Genomic DNA, 17,587 nt, shown 5'->3' with positions numbered 1-17,587 from the left:
TGACAGCTTGATTTACATAACAGCCTTTGGTGAGGGACCTTGTCAAAGGCTTTCTGGAAATCTGTGTCCACATCCAAGGATCCCCCTTGTCCACATGTTTGTTGACCCCTTCAAAGAACTCTACTAGATTAGTAAGACACGATTTCCCTTTACAGAAACCATGTTGACTATTGCTCAACAGTTTATGTTTTTCTATGTGTCTGAATTTTATTCTTGACTATTGTTTCGACTAATTTGCCCAGTACTGACGTTGGACTTACTGGTCTGTAATTGCCGGGATCACCTCTAGGGCACTTTTTAAATATTGGTGTTACATTAGCTAACTTCCAGTCATTGGGTACCGAAGCCGATTTAAAGGACAGGTTACAAACCTTAGTTAACAGTTCTGCAACTTCACATTTGAGTTCTTTCAGAACTCTTGGGTGAATAACAAGTCACCGGGACCAGATGGCAATGTTGAGTTTATCAATTAATTCCAAAACCTCCTCTAGTGACACTTCAATCTGTGACACTTCCTCAGATTTGTCACCTACAAAAGCCAGCTCAGGTTTGGGAATCTCCCTAACATCCTCAGCCGTGAAGACTGAAACAAAGAATCCGCAATGACTTTATCGTCTTTAAGCGCTCCTTTTGTATCTCAATCACCAAGGGACCCCACTGGTTGTTTAGCAGGCTTCCTGCTTCTGATGTACTTAAAAAACATTTTATTACCACCTCTGGAGTTTTTGGCTAGCCATTCTTCAAACTCCTCTTTGGCTTTTCTTATTACACTCTTGCACTTAATTTGGCAGTGTTTATGCTCCTTTCTATTTGCCTCACTAGGATTTGACTTCCACTTTTTAGAGGAAGTCTTTTTATCTCTCACTGCTTCTTCTACATGGTTGTTAAGCCATGGTGGCTCTTTTTTAGTTCTTTTACTGTGTTTCTTAATTTGGGGTATACACTGAAGTTGGGCCTCTATTATGGTGTCTTTAAAAAGTGCCCATGCAGCTTGCAGGGATTTCACTTTAGACTAATTAAAGATCTACAAGTCTGAGTCTAGCCAACTAATTAGATAATACATGAATTATACAATTACTCAATTCAGTATCAATATTTTTACTTGAAAGACAAGGTCCATAAACGTTGACTAAAAAAGAGGATTTTCTTAGGACCAAAACGTACATTTAAAAAACAGACAAGACAGCTGTTCTGTCAAGAGACCAGGTGTGAATCAAGTCTTCAGATATAAAAGACCTCATGCCATACAGTCCGTATCACAACCTGGAGTCACGAGGACTGAAAACTGTGATTTAAAACCCTAGCAATTTCACAGGAAGAGATGTCAGACACCCTAGAGCAGCGGTGGGCAACCCGTGGCCCATCAGGGTAATCCACTGGCAGGCCACCAGACAGTTTGTTTACATTTGCAAGGCTGCCCACAGCTCCCATTGGCCAGGAACAGCAAACCGTGGGAGTTGTGGGCAGCCGTGCAAATGTAAACAAATTGTCTGGGAGTCTGCCAGCGGATTACCCTGATGGGCCGCAAGCAGCCCACGGCCGCAGGTTGCCCACCACTGCCCTAGAGCCACAAAGCTTTACTACAACTACAACTATTAATCCTCAATACTTTAAAACTGTACATTTTGGAACCACAGCATGCTAACAAAAAAAATCCAGACTATTTAGTTTAGTTATATGGCACTCATCACTATACCATCTGAGCACCACATACATTAATTATTCTCAAAGTCCCCAGGAAGTAGGGAAAATATAAGAAAATTTATCTTGATTTACCAAAAATTTCCTCTTTGAGTTACAAGGTCCATAGATCTGTTAACGAAGACTCAGGCTATACACCACTACATGGGCCGAACCGACATGTTTGTCACTGACAGGGAAGGACACAACCAGCCACACTCAAGAATCCATCAATTAAAGCAGCTTCCACAGCAAAGAAAATTTCTCCTGGGGATGATGATCCTTATAAATAGTTATAAACTTAATTATTTTCTCTGGTAAGAACAATGAATGAATTTCAAGTGTAAATATATCTCACCAACATATGATATACTCCAATTAGGAAGGCTCAGATCTGTAGACCCCATAACTCAGAGAATGGAAATTTTCAGTTAGGCAATATAAATTTTCCTATTCCCTTTCATTTACAAAGTCCACAGATCCAGCAACTATTGGGATTTTCATAGCAACATTCCTTGAGTCAAATCAAAGTATATATGGTCCTAAATTACTACTCTGCTTCTTGAAAGCTACAGCATAGCCTTCCTACCTACAGAGGCCCATAATGTCTGAATATCCAGCTTATATTATTTTAGGAAAGCATGAATGGACAAAGTGGCTGCCCTTCAGATCTCCTCATATGAAACATAAGTCCTCCTGGACAAGGAGGCTGGTGCTTCTCTGAGTGAGTAAGCTTGATGTTTGTTGTTGGAGAGACTCCTTAACTTGTAGGCCTCATGTAGATGCATCATCTCAGTCATCTGAAAACAGCAGATTTAGATACTTTCTCTCTCTCAGATGCCAGATGGAAGAGAATGGCTAGAGTATTGGATTTAGGGTTAGCTAGGGATGTACACAGATCTTGAATGCTCCATATATATCCAAAGTATGCCAGAGTTTCTCTGTTGAACGAGATACATTTAGGCAAAAGGGGAACACTATCACTTGGACTCTGTGATGATATGGAAATATTTTTATGAAGACTATGTCTCATTTTCCCCTATGTGCTTCATTGTTACCCAGTGAGTGGAAGGGGACCGTTTGCTTTCAAGTCAGGTGAAGAGACACAGGTGTGGGTATTGCTTAGGAGTCTACGCATTAGTCTCCATATTAATGGAGCACCTGAGAAAACGATGGTGAACCCATTCGCCAGGATGCTGGCACCTGGCACCTAACAACCAACAACCCAGAGGGACTTCCCTAACTCTTCTTAGGGAAGCTGAACAACAATCCCCCAGTTCGAAATCAAAGGACTGGAGAGGTATGAGGTGAGGGTTAAGATTTGGCTGCTGAAAGGAGCCAGGGCTCTTACCTTGATTCTGACAAAGGAGGTCAGATGGATAGACACCTTGGCTGGGCTCTCAGCTAACCAGAATGGACTATACTTTATCCTTCATTTCTCTATTCTACCCTAAAGACTTCATATACTGTGTTCCAGTTAACGAATAAACACTACTGTTCTGACAATGCTGTGTGAGTGTTGCTGCAAATGCTTGGTGAGGTGCATTAATCCCTGAAGAGTGTACAAGTCTCCATCAGGAGTCTGTCTCAGTTGGACTCGCTAAACAGAGCTCATGGTGTGAAGCAGGAGTGTGGAAGGCCCAGAGATCTGGCATACTGAAGGGGTTCCTCATAGAGACTGTTACAGAGCTGCGGGTGTAGCACCAATTCTGTCAATCTGTGACAGGCTCTCTCTGTGAAACACTGAGTTAATTTTTGGTGTGAAGGCTGGGTCTGTTCAAAGAACCACTTTATCGCTGTGCAGTAATGTTCTTCAGTAGAAAAGGCACCAAACTCTGATACCATCTGGGAGGAACAGATGGTGACCAGACAGGCCAAATTAATAACAATGAAATGAATAGTTACCTTCTTGAGGGGCTCACAGGAATGTGACATGTCAGGGCATAAAAGAACCAAGTTAAGGTCCCATGGAAAAGCTCAATTAATCTTATAAGGATGATTTAAGGATGCAGTTCTGAGGAAATGTTTTATATCTGCACGAACAGAAATCCTTTTCCTGCCTACAGAGGTAACAATGCTAGAGAGTGCAGACACTTGATATTTTAAAGTTGAAATTGTGATGTTCTTGTTCAAAAATCCTGGAAGAACTCCAAGATCTACAATATAGAAGACACAGAAAGAGACCACATTTCCTGCACCACTGCTTGAAATTTCAGCCAAGTTCTAAAACAAGATAAATTAGTGGAAGCCTTCCTAAATGCACACAAGTGGAGATGATGCCTTCAGAATAGTGGTGTCCTTCGTGTGAGACCACCCAAAAACTAGCCAATTAGCATGACCTGGTCTTTCTTATAAGTTTCCTCTAGAGGCAGATCTAGAATCTAAACCAGTGGTAGGCAATCTGCTGTCTGTCAGGATAATCCGCAGTTTGTTTACATTTGCCCAGCCACCCGCAGCTCCTAGGAGCTGCGGTTTACCATTCCCGGCCAATGGGAGCTGCGGGAAGTGGAGCAGGCTGCAGGGATGTGCTGGCCGCCACTTCCATTGGCTGGGAACAGTGAACCGTGGCCACTGGAAGCTGCGGGTGGCCATGCTGCGGACGATCAATGTAAACAAACTGTCTCGTGGCCCACCATCGGATTACCCTGACGGACCATGTGCAGCCCACAGGCTGCAGGGTGCCCACCACTGATCCAAACTGATCTAGAATTAAAACTGCTTTCTTAAGAAATCACAGAATTCTCACTGAAAAGGCTTTTCCACCTCCTGGTTCCTGTTTAGACTGAAAATTCTCCGTCTTACCAGGTGGCTACCCAAGGGCTCCTGTGTCTGCAAGAACTTTCTCTTCTCTTAAACCCTCTTAGGACAATGAGTATTGATATACTCTGGACAAAAATGCTGGTGAAGGACTCCTGCGTCAGCACTTTGATCTAGGGGAGGGCACCTTGAGGACCTCTGGCACAAGCTAATTATTCAAAGTTTCTCCTCATTGCTGTAAATGCAGAGACCATCCGGGTACTTTACCAGTGGGGTGGAGCAAGAACACATCTTTTTACCTTCATGTCTTTCTCCTCCTTGCTGCACTCCATAGAGGTAGGCCAGGAGCACCAATGGAGTCCCAGCAGTGGAGAGGAACTGGCCCCTTAGATCTCCAGCAAAAGGGAGGAAGAAGTGAAGCTGAGGCACAACTGGGTACTACTGAATAAAAATCTATACCTAAGCAAGCTCTTTTTTCGTTTCTTTGGAGGGTGTGTGTGTGTGTGATGTTTCTTCTCTGCAGCAGAAGGTCTGCTTAAAGCTTTCTTGCAGCTACGGAAGCAGAATGAAACATTGACAGGATCTTCAGTGTGGCTAGCCATGCCCTCTCTGCCAGTGGCTCAATGGTCTGGTTCTGCCTACATAGGCCGTATGTTGTTTGGGAGACACTGATTAATGGAACTGTGGATGTTGTGGACAAAAGGGTCTTAAAAATAATTGAGAAAATTCCACAGAACTTCAGAAAACCTTCACTAAATCAGTCAGCAACAGCTGCATCTAAGGACACGGGGGGAAGTGAGGGATTTCCTGTCCCCACTGTTACACTCACCAAATTGATAGGAATCTACATGGGGGCACTAGGTCCAACAGGCACCCCTCTCCAATAGCTTGGTGGAACCTTCACATCTGGCTCACATAATCACTCAACTTAGAAAGATTGATTTCCCATTCTTCCACTGATTGCTGGTCATCCTTCATTCTGCCAATAATCACAACTCTCCAGCTGTCAATTGTTATTCTCTCTACCTCTGTCTCCCTCAGTTTCTCACCCACTCCAACTTCAAGTGTCCCACCCCCATATGATCCCTAAAACTAAGTAATCATAGAATAACACAAATATTTTAAAAAATACATGCCTTCTCCTGATCAGTTTGCTCATGCCATCCCACTGTCTGCTTACATGTTTGCACGTGACACAACAGGGCCCTGATCTTGATTGAGGCCGTTTGCGCTATCTAAATCTATCCTTCTTTTACAGATGAGGAACTGAATTGCAGAGAGATTAAATGTCATGCCCAAGGTGCTAAATAAAATCTCCAAGTGAATTATGATACTAGAAGAAACATGGAAACAGCAATAATAGAAAGATGTTTCTGCATTTTTAGTTCTACTGTCATTACACCAAAGAAGCATGACAGTGCCATCAGCTAATCTTGTCAAAACCTATTTAGGTTATCCTGAATAAGGAGATAAAAATGTATTTAATTTCAAAGGTTGACCAGTTCTGAGGTGTACCTGCACACACATTGTAATAAAATTTGAGTCTTCATAGGTACCATGGTGTAGCTTCAGAAACCGAAACAAATGTGAGGAAAAGAAAGAAAGCAATATTTCAAAAAGGGAACTTTTAAAAAGGATTCCTCTACTAAAGGTATTAGATATTTTACTAATTCAAAATACACAGAAAATTCAATTGTCCAATGATGAGTTATTGTTCTAAATTTGAAGACTAAATTCAATCATTAAATTATAAAACAAAAGGATTTTAATTCAGCTTTAAGTGCAAATCTCAAAGCAATTTTAACTATGAAGTTGTAACAGAAGTCTTCACAAGAAATCACTAAGAAACGATAAACTGGTCTGTTCCCTGGCCTGGGCAAGTGTCCTTAATCCTAAAAAACAGATCTACACACAGTTTATCTGAGAAAGAGGCATTTCATCTCTGTGGTAGATTTATAGCAACTAACTGTTCCTAAAACCTTGCAGTACAAAGATATTTATATTAAATTAATAGAATTAATATGTTTTATTTAGATAACTCTGATCTGGAACTACTTCTCATACATTGTACAGGACCTAGCACATTTTGGTGCTACTGTAACAACAAAAACAGAATTAATTCAGTAGTGTTCTTCCTAAAAACATGGATCAAACCACTTGGACTTCAGTTTATTCAATTTTACAGTATTTTACTGTAATTCTATGTATTCTACAGAAGTCTTTAAAAACGTATAGTAAATTATGATTTATAACAAATTGTTCTGCTCAGATTTACAGTGGCAAATCCTTTAAGTGGTAGGGTATAAGTTAGATTTCACGTATTAATAAGATATGTGAAGTATAAGGACTAAAATACACTACATGTAATTATAAATTGATAAATGAGAATACATTTTGTTCCATTTGCCACCTAGCACTGAAGTTCACTGGCATGGCACTATACAGCAATTTTGCTTTCAGTACTGCTTTGAACATTTAATATATGATCAGATCAAGGGACTATCATCTGCATCTGGCAAAGCAAGGTAAAGGGAAGGTGTCTCTATGAAGCATTTTAAAAACAAAGATTATTTTTCTCCTCAAATTCCTGAAAATAATTGCTAATCTGGAACCGCTTTCTCACCCTTCAACAGCACCCCTACAATGGGAGTTGTGCTAGTACCCACCACAATGCTTTATTATACATTTCTCTACCTTCAAGTTTCCTGCTTCAGGCAATAAATGAGTACCATGATATTTATTTTTTCATTAACTTGCTCACTACAGTTTCAGAATATTTTCCTTGGCTTTTTGTAGAAACTTTTCTTTAGAAATTGTAATGTCTTCATTTTCTTTGTCAGAAAACGTTCCTTAGCCCAAGGGTTTCATTTCTCAGTAACCTACTATTTTATTGAACACGTTTTATTTTTATGAAAATGCAGTTAACTTTATAGGCTTGGATTAGGCCCATAATGCTAGGTTTGTGACTATTTCACAGCCTCAAATATTTCATCTGCTCATATATAAGGCATAAATGAAATGTACTCAATGAAAATAAAACAAGATGTATACACTGAGTTCCCTTTCAAGTTCTTTTATTTTGGATATGGGAGTCAATACCCATACTAAGTAAACAGCAGTTTACCACAAAATCTTGATGACCTGCTTTACGTAGTTGGAGTAACACTACAATAGCACCAATCACTCCTCTCTAATAGAGCTCATAGAGTGGCAACAGCCAGCTGTTGTTCTTTCCCCAAATCCTTCATCTGAGGAGTAAAACAGGGATCAATCCCATCTCCTCTCCTCTTCAGTATATGAGATCACATGGAGAGGTAACAAGACATTGTGGGCTGTCTTTCAACATTATGTCAATGATATCCTGCTGTATTAATATTTTCTATAGATACAGCCAATGCTATCAAGATGGCTACAGTCTGCAAGAGAACAACACTTGGAAAAAGAATAGCTAGCTGGAAATAAATCTAGGCAAGACTGATGTGATGTTGATCATGAGGAAGAAAAGTTTCAATGACTGGTGAGGACACTTAAATCCTATCATTGAAGAAATCTGCCCCTATTCAAAGTGGTACACACCCGGGACTCATCCCTAATGCTGCATGGCTGGGCTGTAGTAGTAGTGATAAGAAATGCCTTCTTCCAGCTTTAAATTGCTAGGAGACTTCACCCCTTCTCTTTGAATTAGAATCTGATGACGATGATCCACTTTCATCATCACCAGACTGGACTATTTTAACTTTTTGTGTTTAGAGCTGAAAGTGGAAGCAATGTAGAAGTTCCAGTTTTTGTAGAATGTAGATGTCTCTTCAGCAGAAAGAGTCAACATGAGCACATTATCCCTGCTCTCCAATTCCTAAATTGGTTCTCTATCTACTTGTGTTGACAATGCAAGATCTTGATCCTTGAGTCTGATGATCCCAGATACATTTATGACTGGGACTCTACCAATGAACCACCAAGACAACCATACGTCTTTTGGTTAATGCAGCTACAAAAATCAGGATGAAATGCAAGAGCCAGAGAAAAGTATTCTGGGGGGGGCTGGCTGCAGAATCAGCTACTAAGTAACATTTGACTAGCCTACAGTCCGGTCAATTTTAGTGATAAAAGATGCTCATTTTACAGCTCTCACCACAGCTGCTAACAAAATATGATGGTACTATCTTACATATCTTGGTGGATCAGGGATACAGGTGTGGTTACTGATGCATCTGGAAGTTGACCCACTGACAACATACACACTCTGACAAAGACAACATATACATATATACCCACCTACATAAAAATCACGCACAGCAAGCAAACTCTCCATAGAATCTGGTAAGGACAAAATCCAGAATACCCGTGACTTCAGTATATCCTTTACTGGATTGATTGGATTTATAGTTTACTTCATTTCCAGTTGTTAATGAGTGAGGGGGTTTTGGTCCATACTATAAAGGAGGTCCAAACTATATAATCATAATGATTCACTGTGGCCTTAAAATCTATGCCAAAAATTAATAAAAGCATCATTTCCTTCAGTGATCCTTGGAGGAACATTTAATCTTATTCATAGTTCATCTGAGAAAGAGGCATTTAATTCATGAAGAAACTTGCACAAATACAGACAGATATCATCTTCCTTTCCAAATGTAAACGGATGGACATCATACCTAATGGACTAAAGGTAAAAAATCCACTGCTATCTACATACTACACAGACCACAGTGAGAGATTATGCCATACTCTATCAAAGAAACTGAGGAACCACCTGATCAGCATCCTATACAGCAAACAGGAAAACATCAAAAAAGAGCTCTCCAACCTGGAGACTCTCATCAATAACCAAACTTCCATACAAACGGACTTCACTAAAATAAGACAGGAGATCTACATTACTCACTTCACCTCTCTGCAAAGGAAAAAGGACTGTAAGCTGTCTAAACTCCTACCTGCCACATGGGGCCACAACCGTGGTACCCCCAACCCACCCAGCAATATCGTCAATCTATCCAACCACACACTCAGCCCAGAAGAACAGTCTGTCCTATCTCAGGGACTCTCTTTCTGCCCTGCCACCCCCACCAACATGATACAGTTCTGCGGCGATCTGGAAGCCTACTTTCGCCGTCTCCGACTCAAAGAATACTTCCAGGACAACACTGAACAGCGCACTGATACACAGTTACCCTCCCACCAACAGCACAAGAAGAAGAACTCCACATGGACTCCTCCTGAGGGTCGAAATGACAGTCTGGACCTATACATTGAATGCTTCCGCCGACGTGCACAGGCAGAAATTGTGGAAAAACAACATCGCTTGCCTCACAACCTAAGTCGTGCAGAATGCTATGCCATCCACAGCCTCAGAAACCATCCTGACATTATTATCAAAGAGGCTGACAAAGGAGGTGCTGTTGTCATCATGAACAGGTCGGACTACCAAAAGGAGGCTGACAGACAACTCTCCAATACCAAATTTTACAAGCTACTTCCCTCAGATCCCACTGAGGAATACACTAAGAAACTGCACCATCTACTCAGGACACTCCCTACAGTAACACCGGAACAAATCAACATACCCTTAGAGCCCCGACCAGGGTTATTCTATCTACTACCCAAGATCCACAAACCCGGAAATCCTGGACGCCCCATCATCTCGGGCATTGGAACTCTCACTGAAGGACTGTCTGGATATGTAGACTCTCTACTCAGACCCTATGTTACCAGCACTCCCAGCTATCTCCGTGACACCACTGATTTCCTGAGGAAACTACAATGCATTGGTGACCTTCCAGAAAACACCATCCTAGCCACCATGGATGTAGAGGCTCTCTACACAAACATCCCACACACTGATGGAATACAAGCTGTCAGGAACAGTATCCCTGATGATGCCACAGCACAACTGGTTGCTGAGCTCTGTGCCTTTATCCTCACACACAACTATTTCAAATTTAATGACAATATATATCTCCAGATCAGTGGCACCGCTATGGGCACCCGCATGGCCCCACAATATGCCAATATTTTTATGGCTGACCTGGAACAACGCTTCCTCAGCTCCCATCCACTCATGCCCCTTCTCTACCTACGCTACATTGATGACATCTTCATCATCTGGACCCATGGGAAGGAGACTCTGGAAAAATTCCACCATGATTTCAACAGCTTCCACCCCTCCATCAACCTCAGCCTGGACCAATCTACACGGGAGGTCCACTTCCTAGACACCACGGTGCAAATAAGTGATGGTCACATTAACACCACCCTATACCGAAAACCTACCGACCGCTATGCCTACCTTCATGCCTCCAGCTTCCATCCCGGACACACCACAAGATCCATTGTCTACAGCCAAGCACTGAGGTACAACCGCATCTGCTCTAACCCCGCAGACAGAGACCAACACCTAGAAAATCTCCACCAAGCATTCTCAAGACTACAGTACCCACACGAGGAAATAAAGAAACAGATCAACAGAGCCAGACGTGTACCCAGAAGCCTCCTACTGAAAGACAAGCCCAAGAAAGAAACCAACAGGACTCCACTGGCCATCACATACAGTCCCCAGCTAAAACCCCTCCAACGCATCATCAGGGATCTACAGCCCATCCTGGACAATGATCCCACACTTTCACAGGCCTTGGGTGGCAGGCCAGTCCTCGCCCACAGACAACCTGCCAACCTGAAGCATATTCTCACCAGCAACTGCACACCACACCATAGTAACTCCAGCTCAGGAACCAATCCATGCAACAAACCTCGATGCCAACTCTGCCCACATATCTACACCAGCAACACCATCACAGGACCTAACCAGATCAGCCACACCATCACCGGTTCATTCACCTGCACATCCACCAATGTAATATATGCCATCATATGCCAGCAATGCCCCTCTGCTATGTACATTGGCCAAACTGGACAGTCTCTAAGGAAAAGGATAAATGGACACAAATCAGACATTAGGAATGGCAATATACAAAAACCTGTAGGAGAACACTTCAACCTCCCTGGCCACACAATAGCAGACCTTAAGGTGGCCATCCTGCAGCAAAAAAACTTTAGAACCAGACTTCAAAGAGAAACTGCTGAGCTCCAGTTCATCTGCAAATTTGACACCATCAGCTCAGGACTAAACAAAGACTGTGAATGGCTTGCCAATTACAGAACCAGTTTCTCCTCCCTTGGTTTTCACACCTCAACTGCTAGAACAGGGCCTCATCCTCCCTGATTGATCTAACCTCGTTATCTCTAGCTTGCTTCTTGCTTGCTTATATTTACCTGCCCCTGGAAATTTCCACTACTTGCATCCGAAGAAGTGGGTATTCACCCACGAAAGCTCATGCTGCAAAAACATCTGTTAGTCTATAAGGTGCCACAGGATTCTTTGCTGCTTAATCTGTGGGGTAGATTTATAGCAACAAACTGAAACATGAAAAATTGTGTTCTTATGGGGCAGTTCAGTTTGGGCGACATGCTGGAGATCTCATGCAGCTAGTGGTAAAACATCATTAAAGTTTCTGAAAATGATAGATAATTTTATAACACAAAAGATATTTCCCCCAACATGAGGCAAGTCTATTTTCAAATTCATTATAATGGATAAAGATTAATCAATCACTGGAATGGAAGTTGGTGGTTGCCTAGTGACCAGTGATCATGACCTAATTACATTCAATATGGGCAAACAGTAATCTATATAGTTGGTGCTTCAAAAGTGCCAATTTCCCAAAACCAAAGAAAATTATTAGAAAAATTAATTGTGAGGAAAAATGTAGGCAGAAAAATGTGAATGAAAATTGGGAGTTCTTTAACAGCAGTTATTAGATGGCTAAAAAGCCATGCTTCTATAATTCAGAAAGGGGACAATTTTAGCTAAAAGACCATCCTGGTTCAGTGGTGAAGTGCAGGGTGCAATTAGAAATAAAACAGTAATGTATAACATGAAAAATATGTTAATATAAATCAGACATCATGAAGTGCAGAAAATTGATAAGGGAAGCTAAAGACATCAGGGGAACTCCATCAACAATGGAAAAGCTGAGAAATTAATAATGAAGAATTACAGGATAGACATGTAATTAATATTAATCAACATGATTTTATGGAAAATAGGTTTTGTCAAACAAACATGATTTCATTCTTTCATGAGATTATAAATTTGGTTGACAAAGATAACTGCATAGATTTAATATACTGCAGAACTTCACAGTTACGAACACCAGAGTTATGAACTGACCAGTCAACCACACACCTCATTTGGAACTGGAAGGATACAGTCAGGCAGTAGCAGAGCAACAACAACAAAGGCAAATACAGTACAGTGTTAAATCTAAACTACTAAAAAAAATAAAGGGAAAGCAGCATTTTTCTTCTTCATAGTAAAGTTTCAAAGCTGTATTAAGTCAATGTTCAGTTGTAAATTTTTGAAAGAACAACCATAATGTTTTGTTCAGAGTTACGAACATTTCAGAGTTATGAACAACCTCCATTCCTGAGGTGTTCGTAACTCTGAAGTTCTACTGTACTGAGACTTCTGTAAGGTATTTAATTTAATACTGCATAACATTCTGACTAAAAAGTTAGCACTAAACAATATCAATAGAGCACACTTTAAATGGATTAAGAACTGGCTAACTGATGGATCTCAAAAAGTAGTCATCAATGGGGAATCCTGGGGGCCTTCCTAGTGGGATTCTGCAGGGACTGGTACTAGGGCTTGACATTACTCAATATTTTAATATATGATCTAGAACAGGGGTTCTCAAACTTCATTGCATCGCGACCCCTTCTGACAACAAAAATTACTACACGACCCCAGGAGAGGGGGACAGAAGCCTGAGTCAACCCAAGCCCCAGTGCCCTCGGGAGGAGGGCAAAGCCTGAGCCCCACTGCTCCAGGCAGAGTGGGGCCAAAGTTGAAGCCCAAGGGCTTCAGCCCCAGGCAGGGGAACTGTAACGTGAGCCCTGCCACCCAGGACTGAAGCCCTTGGGCTTTGGACCCAGGTGGTGGGGCTTGGGCTTCAGCCCTGGGCCCCAGCAAGTCTAAGCCAGCCCTGGCCACTCCATTAAAATGGAGTCATGACCCACTTTCAGGTCCCGACCCACAGTTTGAGAACCGTGGATCTAGAAGTAAATATTAAAACACTGGTGACAAAATTTGCAGATGATACAGAGTGCTAGAATGGTAAATGATGAGGACAAGGCAGTCATAAAGAGTAACCTGGATCACTTGGTAGCCTGAGCCCATTAAAACAAAATATGTTTTAATATAGCTGAAAGCAAATTTATACATCTAGGACCAACAAGTGCAAGCCATAGCTACAGAACTGAACTGTATCCTAGAAAGCAGTGACTTTGAAAAGGATTTGAGGATCATATGAGACGAGCAAAAGGGCTAATGTGAGCCTTGGATGTATAAACAGAATTGTGAAGAGGAAAGAGATAATTTTAGCTCTGATACTGGAAAATTGTGTTCAGTTCTGGCATCCATATTTTAAAGAGGATATTGAAAAATTGGAGAGGATGCGGAAAAGAGAAACAAAAATGTTTGGAGAGCTAGAGACAATGCTTTACAGTGAAACTTAAGGAGCTCAATTTGTTTTGCTTATCAAAAAGACGACACAGGTGACTTGATCACAATGCATAAGTACCTTCACAGGGAGAACATACTGGGTATTAAAGGACATTGCATATATAAGGCCCTGTGTGAGTCGTGTTTAAAAAAAACAACACAACAGTGCCCCAGTTAAGTGTTTTAATTTCACAGTAAAACGCTTTCAAGATTTACCCTATTGTACTTAATCCAATACAGAATGCTTCTTATTCAGTATGCAAGAGTATTTTGCAAATGAAAGCAAAGAATTTAGTAGTGAAAAGATTAAACATGTGCATACAATGTATTACCTAATTTCCAAATACACCTCCCCAAAACACAACCTAAGTTCTTAAAAATATAAGCAGTTATACTTTTCTTTATGTGGCTAATGCATTCTTGTGAGGAATTGATGGGCAGATATAGATAATGGCTGAAATATTCTGATATTCAATTCCATGCTTCCACTTGTACTTTCTTTGAGAATAGAAGAGTTAGAAAATGCTCTTAAGTTAATGAAAAAAATCAAGCACTATCATTATGAACATGTGGCATCTGAATGAAAAGAAAAAAATGTTTCTTGTTTTATTTAACCTTCACACGGATGTGAGAGAAATCTTTACTGATTACATCAAATATTTTTTTCTGAAACACTGAACACTACCCCTCAATATGAGAACAACAAAATCCCCCAGAGCATTATTTTTTCTAAGACAAATTAATTTTTAACACCCTAATTTAAAAGTCACCGGTTCTATCAGACCCCAACAAAAGTACCATCGGACTTACCCAATGTGTCTTTTAGATTTTTAACCAAGGAGCCTTTCTTCAAGCTGTTCTTTCGTTCCACGTAATTTGATGGCACATATCCCGTTTTGTTGGCTGCGTTTCTTACCCTCCACCATGTTTTGGAATCATCCAGCAGCCAAAGACGCTCATTCTTCTTGATGTCAAGTTCTTGGTCCTGTTGTGCGGTGTAATCCCACTTTGCTATAACAATAACTTCTTCTGTCATCTTTCATGGAGTCCCTCTGCCACAAAACAGTGGAAAAGTTCATTAACACATTACACTTGTACCCCCCTCTATTATTTCAACATGAAAGCATGTAAACGTACACTCCTTTGGGGAAAAACAGGCATATACAGAAGAAATTGAGGAAAATCATCCCTTTTTGGCTTGCCAAACAATTCAATAATCAATCTGACCTCTCTTAAAACTAATATTATTTTATTTTCTCACTAAATTAGGATATCTTGGGAATAAATTCTAGTCATAGCATGTATTTAACTTTCTTCTTCTGGAATATTATATAATGTTATTAGGCTATAAGAATATCTATAAAAGTTTTTAAACTTAACACATATAGTCTCTATAGACACAATTATAAAATTGTTCCTACATTCTTTAAGATCCTGTTCTTAATAAGAAAACTAGTAGTACAGTCCAAATAAGATTTTTCCTTTCCATCCTCATTATCACACTTTCTACATTACATCATTCTATAATGACCTTCATTGTAACATGTTCCTTACACACATTCAAAATACTTAGGTTTAAAAAGAAGAGTGTGGGCTTTTTTTTTTCTTCTTCTTCCTAAAGAGGAAGATGTGACATTTTGGGTATATTTAATTACATAATGAATTTGTACTTCAGCAGTGAAAATAGTTATGTTCTTCTAGTCTAGTGTTTCTCAAACTGGGGTCGCTGCTTGTGTAGGGAAAGCCCCTGGCAGGCTGGGCCAGTTTGTTTATCTGCCTCGTCCGCAGGTCCAGCCAATCGTGGCTCCCACTGGCCGTGGTTTGCTGCTCCAGGGCAATGGGAGCTGCCAGAAGCGGCATGGACCAAGGGATTTACCGGCTGCCGCTTCCAGCAGCCCCCATTGGCCTGCAGCAGAGAACTGCGGCCAGTGGAAGCTGCGGTCGTCCAGACCTGTGGATGGGGTAGGTAAACAAACCGGCCCGGCCCACCAGAGGCTTTCCCCCTACACAAGCGGCAACCCCAGTTTGAGAAACACTGTTCTAGTCTGTATCATTTTAAAGACTTTACTGCTTTTTGAGCCTTTGTTCAATGACCCGGGTAAGGGATAGAATATAGCTATGCCATCTTTTTGTACCCTGGAATGGCATGGCAGGAGGTGGCAGAGGAGAGAGTAGGGGGAACACACAGCCAAGGCTCCTCTCACCCCCCATCATTCTCTGCCCACTTATTCATGAGGTTTGACAAGACTTGGTGAATAGCTCCTTCTGACTGGAGCTGTAATCTGAATAGCTGTCACTCAGTTGAGCAGGAGAAACCTTACTCCCCTTTACTCACATCATGCTGAGTACGGTCTAGGAACTATTTAGCCCTAAAAAGTAAGGCACTTTCTTTAAAATAATAATAATAATCAAAAAGCCTGCAAAGCATATGTTTCAAGAGATAATAAGTACAGTAACATTCAAATAAATAATAAGAGTCTGCCTTATTTCATCCTCTCAACAACTCTTTGGTGATCTTTGACTGAAAAGTAACACATGAGATTTCTATATTAAACATCATCGAATTATTGCTTTTTGATCTTTCAGGTATAGTACGGTAGCTGTTTTTGAAAGCATGAAGTCAAATGTGTGGACATCTCAAATGTGTTACAATCTGGTAGAAACAGTTTTTAAAATACTTTTCAATTCTAAACTCTGAGCACATTTTCTTTATATCATTTGCCTTTAGTACCTTGTTTTTACCAGTACACTATTACAATTGTAACATGTTACAAACTATTTTAAGAGCTCTTATATGGCTGTAAGGTAATAAAAGCAATTATTTTGGCATTTTCCACTCAGGAAATTATAATATTTGAATTGAGGCTAATTTTGAAATGTGATTGCATAAATAGTATTTTGGGGGTTTCATGTTTATGGTGGTCTTCATTTCCAGATCCAACTTGTGTAGTACCTACCTACAGTACAAGCTATGCAAATTCAGAGCTGTTGTGACAAAATGAAGGGGAAGTATGAAAAGACAAATGTATCTTTAAAAAAATCAAATAATTGAATTAGGAGACCACAAACACTAAGATGTCCTAATGATGACAGTATGATTATAGCATGCTGCCATTACAGAATTGAGTTACGGTTGCCTAGGTATTGGATACTGCTGATCCATTCTTCCAACTAAAAAAAGATAAAGTAAACTGACTGTCACCCCAAAATAATGGACAAGACAAAAATTTGTAGCTAACATGGAAGTCATGGCATGAAATTTTTTCTGAAATACTGAGAGTTCAGAGGTTTGTCTACATCCTCATTTCTCAATTGTCGGAGCACAGGATACAGAGTAGGAAGCCTGCAGCAGCTAGAGGTGATATGGTGAGTTTGAACACGAGTCTATATAGATAATTCTTTTTGATGAATTTAAGAAAGGGTTTTGAAACTTTAAACAATTAGTTACAGACAATAAGTGGGGTCTTTACAATTCACAATAGCTGCAGCCTGCTTGAGGAAGAATAAGGAATAGGTGGTATTAAGATCCTTTGAAAACTGAATTTTTAAAACAAGTTTACCCCTCTGATAATGACATAGTACAGTTTT

At 40.6% G+C, this 17,587-nt stretch overlaps 1 protein-coding gene across 4 annotated transcripts in view; it reads right to left on the bottom strand.

Annotated features, from left to right (window-relative positions):
• NCK2 (NCK adaptor protein 2) overlaps window positions 1-17,587 on the bottom strand; it is a 157,257-nt gene that overhangs the window by 40,875 nt on the left and 98,795 nt on the right. For all 4 annotated transcript variants that reach the window (XM_045006655.1, XM_045006649.1, XM_045006662.1 and 1 more), the window contains exon 3: window positions 14,810-15,051. In XM_045006655.1, coding sequence (XP_044862590.1) covers window positions 14,810-15,035 — 226 coding nt within the window. In that variant the 5' untranslated portion in view covers window positions 15,036-15,051. The remainder of the gene's footprint in view (window positions 1-14,809; window positions 15,052-17,587) is intronic.

The sequence above is a fragment of the Mauremys mutica genome, chromosome 1, assembly GCF_020497125.1.
Source record: "Mauremys mutica isolate MM-2020 ecotype Southern chromosome 1, ASM2049712v1, whole genome shotgun sequence".
Lineage (NCBI taxonomy): Eukaryota > Metazoa > Chordata > Testudines > Geoemydidae > Mauremys > Mauremys mutica.
Note: the sequence above shows the minus strand (reverse complement) of the source record. Positions and strands in the feature narration are given on the sequence as shown.